At 34.8% G+C, this 6,000-nt stretch overlaps 1 protein-coding gene across 2 annotated transcripts; it reads left to right on the top strand.

The window, feature by feature from the left end:
* The first annotated feature begins 201 nt into the window (after positions 1–201).
* CDPK1 (calcium-dependent protein kinase 21-like) lies at positions 202–4,710 on the top strand. Of its 2 annotated transcripts, NM_001279146.1 has the most exon segments (10): positions 276–1,074; positions 1,388–1,531; positions 1,692–1,844; positions 2,140–2,255; positions 2,909–3,072; positions 3,074–3,076; positions 3,187–3,315; positions 3,864–3,963; positions 4,042–4,094; positions 4,097–4,639. In NM_001279146.1, coding segments are annotated over 10 exon segments (1,668 nt in total). In that variant the 5' UTR covers positions 276–335; the 3' UTR covers positions 4,164–4,639.
* The last annotated feature ends 1,290 nt before the right edge of the window (positions 4,711–6,000 follow it).

Genomic DNA, 6,000 nt, shown 5'->3' with positions numbered 1-6,000 from the left:
TGAGAATTGATATATATATATATATATATATATATATTAATATAACAATTTATTTATTAAAATGTACATTGTTTCCGTGCGACGCACGCACGGGTTACACACTAGTAAGTAATAATTTCCGTTTGGATGTTATCCAGTGCATAACCTATTTGGGGCATTTTACACGCTATAATCGCCACAATGATCTGTAATCAACCAAACCATATTATTTGTACTGTGCCGCTGTCTTTTCTTCCACTTTCTCCTCTTCACACTTATTTTCGATCTCACCTTTTCAATCTTCTTCTTCTTCCATTTTCCCCCAAATACTTATCCTTACTTTTTCTTTTTACTAAATGGGTTGTCAAGGTAGCAAGGAGAAGAACAAACCTACGCCTGATTTTACTGCCCGCCACCATGGATCATCCGCTACTGCTGCTTCCGCCAGTGGTGTTGCCACTAATAATCACCAGTACCACTCTGTTCAACCATCTTCAACTCATGTTCAAACACCACCTCCAAAACCAGACTCAAATCCAAAACCCACTGTCACTACCCAGAATGTCAAAACAGTTCACAAAACAGACACAACCATATTAGGTAAACCCTTTGATGATATAAAGAAACATTACACTTTAGGTCAAGAATTAGGTAGAGGGCAATTTGGGATTACTTATTTTTGCACTGAGAATTCAACTGGCAACACTTATGCTTGCAAATCAATATTAAAGAGGAAACTTGTGTCTAAATCTGATAGAGAAGATATTAAGAGAGAGATTCAGATTCTTCAGCATTTGTCTGGTCAACCAAACATTGTTGAATTCAAAGGTGCTTATGAGGATAGATTCTCTGTGCATCTTGTCATGGAACTTTGTGCTGGTGGAGAGTTATTTGATAGAATCATTGCTCAAGGTCACTATTCAGAGAGAGCTGCTGCATCCATTTGTAGGGCTGTTGTTAATGTTGTGCATATTTGTCATTTCATGGGTGTTTTGCATCGCGATTTGAAGCCCGAGAATTTCTTGCTCTCTAGTAAGGATGAAGGAGCAACACTTAAAGCTACTGATTTTGGACTTTCTGTTTTCATTGAAGAAGGTGAAGCTTTTGTTGCATTGCTTTGCTTGTGTATTTTTGTATATGTGCATTGCAATTTTATCAGCATTTGGTTTTGCCACTCTTGTTTTTATTGGCCCTGCCAATGTTCAGTTATGTGGTTCTTGATTGGTGTCCAAACTTTCTAATTTTTAGATATTGAGGATGCGATGATCCATTAATTAATGATGCTTGAATTCTATTTGTGTTTTATTGTTTGGTAGTTTCAGAAGGAATTACTTGTTTCTTCATGGTATGGCGCCTCTGCTTTCATGGTTGATAGTTCATATGTAGTGTTTTCAATAATTTATTTCAGGAAAGGTTTATCGCGATATGGTAGGCAGTGCTTACTACGTTGCTCCTGAGGTACTGCGTCGTAGTTATGGAAAGGAAATTGACATTTGGAGTGCAGGCATCATCTTGTATATTCTCCTTAGTGGTGTACCACCTTTTTGGGCTGGTAAGATCAATTTGTAATTTTTTTAAGCAAAATTTAGAGTGCAAAAGCATCACATGGCAGATCAATTTCTAATTTTAAAATGTGGTATATTTACAGTTTTTGGTTTGAGTTACTGATTGAAAAATTAACACTTCTATGGTGGGTTTAATTTTCTTTGCAGAAACTGAAAAGGGAATATTTAATGCCATACTGGAAGGAGAACTTGACTTTGCTAGTGAACCATGGCCATCAATATCAGACAGTGCTAAAGATCTAGTCAGGAAGATGCTTAATCAGGATCCAAAGAAGAGGATTACTTCTGCACAAGTCCTTGGTACTAGACTATACTGTTTCTATTTTGGCTTAATCCTCAAATAACTTCAATCAGAGTAGTGTTTCTTTCAATAAATTAAATGTACTATATTTTTTCCTAGCACCACTTTTGCACCTAAATTGTCATCCTTTGAGTTTGTGTTACAAGTTGCAAGTTTATGCAAATTGTCATCAATATGTTACTGTCAGATTGACATCAACTAAATAAATTGTCATCATTCAGTTGCACTGTCACTTTGTTGTCTAACTTTTCTAGTACGCATAGCCTGACTACGATTGATGATTTGTTTCATAAGAACACCCGTGGATGAGAGAAGGTGGAGAGGCCTCTGATAAACCGATTGATAGTGCAGTTCTTTCTAGAATGAAACAATTCAGGGCAATGAATAAGCTCAAGAAGCTTGCATTGAAGGTATGGCGTTAAACTTGATTCAGAAGCAACTATATACACTGTCCTTTTATCGTTGGTCCATGATACTGTTGAAGATTGCTCATATCTCTCTTTTGGTTGCAGTTTTTAAACTGTGCATTTGTTTACTCGTTCTGGAATATGTCTGTAGATATAGTATTATGAAATTGCTTTTGTTTGTTCTGTCTGGTATATGAGTCTCTTATGCTTTCACTTGAAACAAGTTAATAAACCCTGTTCAATTAGTACAACTTTGCAATATTCCAATCACAATTAATATTGAGACAATACCAAGTCTTCTATCACTTGGGGAGTTTAACTACATGGATCAAATGACACCATTAGACTGTATAAAAAGTGAAAACCAATAAATTCATTTGCGATGGTTTCTCCTAAATTTTTCTTTGGTATAAACATGCACCAAAGGTTAGCGCATTCAGGCTAGTCTATGGTGTTGACCTAAACAGAAAATCTGGCATATTGAATGCTAAACTTAACTGATACAGCTGTCATTCTGAAGGAATCCTCTAGTTATGTCTTTGAAGTTTATATGGTTGTAGAGTGTTTTGTTTTCATCACATGCATCTTTGAGTTGCATTTCCAGCTTATATTTTCTGCATATTTCTCCATTACCAACTTAGTGGAAATTTCTCTAGATTATTGCTGAAAATCTATCAGAAGAGGAGATTAAAGGTCTCAAGGCAATGTTTGCAAATATGGACACTGACAATAGTGGTACCATCACCTATGAAGAATTGAAGACTGGCTTGGCTCGAATCGGATCACGGTTGTCTGAGACCGAAGTGAAGCAACTTATGGAAGCTGTAAGTAGTTAGTTACAAATCCATATCAAAAGCATAACTGGTTAAATGCATGCCTCAAATCTTAAACTCAACTTCAAAGTTGATCTTATTCTCATGTATAATGTTTCTCAGGCTGATGTTGATGGAAATGGGTCGATTGACTATCTTGAATTCATATCGGCTACAATGCATAGGCACAGACTTGAACGGGATGAACACCTTTACAAAGCATTCCAGTATTTTGATAAGGACAACAGTGGGTGAGTATTGCAAGATTTGCAGTATATTGTTACACATATTCCAAACAAAATTCTAACCCTGTTTGAACAACTGGATAGTCTTTTTCTTTAAAATCACACATCTTTAGTTTCCCACGGTTTTATCAGCTTCCAGTAATATGGTAGACTTTTGTAGTTACGTTTTTCTATGAAGGTTGATGACAAACATTCTATGAGAATTTATTTTCATGCTGTTTCTAATCTCCAAGTCGATATGGGACAGATAAGGCTCAATGGCCTTATCTGCGACATGCACATTGGTACTGGCATACTCAGGCCTTTTTTTCTTCGTCTCCACTATGGAAATTATATCAAATAAAATTTCTATACTAATTTATAGTAGTTTACTTTAAATATCCACCATAGTAAAAAAGTTTACTTTATAGATTTCTAACCTCGGACACACATGGATGGTTTAAGGGGAGAGAATTACTCGGTCGATTATAAAAAGTTAAACTGTAGATTAACTTGTTGAAATTATAAAGTTTATGACGGAGAATGACCATTTGCTTCTCTAATTCCACGGACAGGCATATTACTAGAGAAGAATTGGAGACTGCCATGACACAGCATGGAATGGGTGATGAAGCAACAATAAAGGACATAATTTCTGAGGTGGATACAGATCATGTAAGTTGGTCTGAATTTAATCATGGAAACTCTGTTACGGATTATCAATGTTGTCACTAATGATTCTTAAACTAACAGGATGGGAGAATAAACTATGAGGAATTTTGTGCAATGATGAGAAGCGGAATGCCACACCAGGGACCACTATTATAAATCTACAGAGTGAATTCGATTTCATATGTTCATGCAATTCATTATGAAAGCCATTTGGTTGAGAGACTTATTGTATCCCAGAATATGCAAGACACTTTGAGGTTCTTTGAAATCCCAATTCTCGTAGCAAGGTTGTTTTCGTACGCATGGTGCTGAAAATGATTGATTGCTTGAAGTAATGTTATGCTTATGCATTTCTTTGTACATTTAATTTCCGTCAGCTGTCACATTTTCCAAGTGGCTTGAGCCCTTGATTTTTATGTTCAAATGCTGACCGTGATATTATAGAGTTATCCTTTTAGTTATGGCAGAGGAAAGAATAATCACTGGAGGAATTTGATTTCATTTACCTGTAATGTATGAGGAATTGCAAACTTAAGTCTTTAGTTTCCATAATGTATTGATAATCTATTGTGCAAGTGCTAGATTAGTAGTTTTCCTCCTTTTCTGCCAAGAGCTTTTCTTTGTAAGTCAGGATCATGCTCGCTTATTTGGAAGCAAGTTATATGACTGAGATTATATACGATTCTACATCTTAAGGAAATTCAATGCATGATATAAAAAATTTGCATATCACAGAGGAGATATTTTATATATACTTTGTTTCCGACCGTTAAACTCTAAGACTGTTTTTGGATGGGATGATTAGAAATTTTAGAGAATTCAAATGAATTTCTGTTGTTCTGTTATTTGAATAAAGAAATTGTTCTTTTAAAATTGGGCAACTTTTATAAATTTAAAAAGAATAATTTATAATTTAAGGTCACTTTTTACTGCTGGAACTTTTATAACGTAAATTAATTAATTTTGATTAAAACACTAAATTATAACTAGTCTTAGCACACGCTGATTATCATAAACAAACATGTATTGTCCATCTCTAATCTACTTTTCACTGTGGAGTGCATGGAGGCGTGATTAATAATACATCCAACGGTTGTGGGTGATGGTTCAGCTTGCACCCATAAACCAATGTATGTGTTGGAAAAAACCTTTTTTTCATTATCCCTTGATTGATCTTAGGTTTAATCTTTCTTGGGGTAACGTCATGCACCTCAAAGTAATGTATTAAACTGATTATAGTTCCTAAGAATAATCAAAGAGCGCTCCAATTGTTGTAAATGGCTGACACTAATGAAGATAGTTTAAAGTTAATAAGACGGTATCCTAAGTTTTTGCTTCGTATTCCCATCATCACAAGAATACCTTATATTAAGAGACAAGCATTTAAGTTATTCATCCACGTGAGCTTGTTTTTTAATTTATATATACTGTGATGTTAATTTACACAGTCCACTAAACATATTACCCTTTTCCTTTTCTGCATAATAATATTTGCAGTAGAGACTTTAGTCAAGACAGAATGCTTATTTTATCCCATAGTTAGTAGGTAATAAGAATATTTTGTTTCTCTTGCTTATTTGGCAATTCAATTGAACTAGTTTTTGAATGGTGCCTCGGATGCTCCTATTATATGCTGTTAATTAAGGTAACTTTCATAACAAGACAATGCAATAGTGATAATAAAACATGACAGTGAGTGCTACTAGTAGCAGAGCTTTGGTTAATGAAGACAACAAACAATGGTTAATTTGTTAATTAAATCATACAAGGGTGTACTGTCCATTCTCATCAATGCATGCCTTTTCCATTTTCCATTTTTAATACCAATTTAGAACCTGCAAGAGTTGGCAAAACTTCATATACATGAAAAATAAACCTCTTGAAAATTTCACTATTCTAAACTCTTAAGTTAGTGGAAAAAGTATGGCCCGGAATACAATGAAAGGGAGAGAGAAGTGCACGTGCAGATGCTAATGCATGTTTTCTATTTTGTTTAACAAAACTGAGAATGCTATTAATCAAAACCCAAAACAAAAATAC

This window comes from Cicer arietinum, chromosome 7 (assembly GCF_000331145.2).
Source record: "Cicer arietinum cultivar CDC Frontier isolate Library 1 chromosome 7, Cicar.CDCFrontier_v2.0, whole genome shotgun sequence".
NCBI lineage: Eukaryota > Viridiplantae > Streptophyta > Magnoliopsida > Fabales > Fabaceae > Cicer > Cicer arietinum.
Note: the sequence above shows the minus strand (reverse complement) of the source record. Positions and strands in the feature narration are given on the sequence as shown.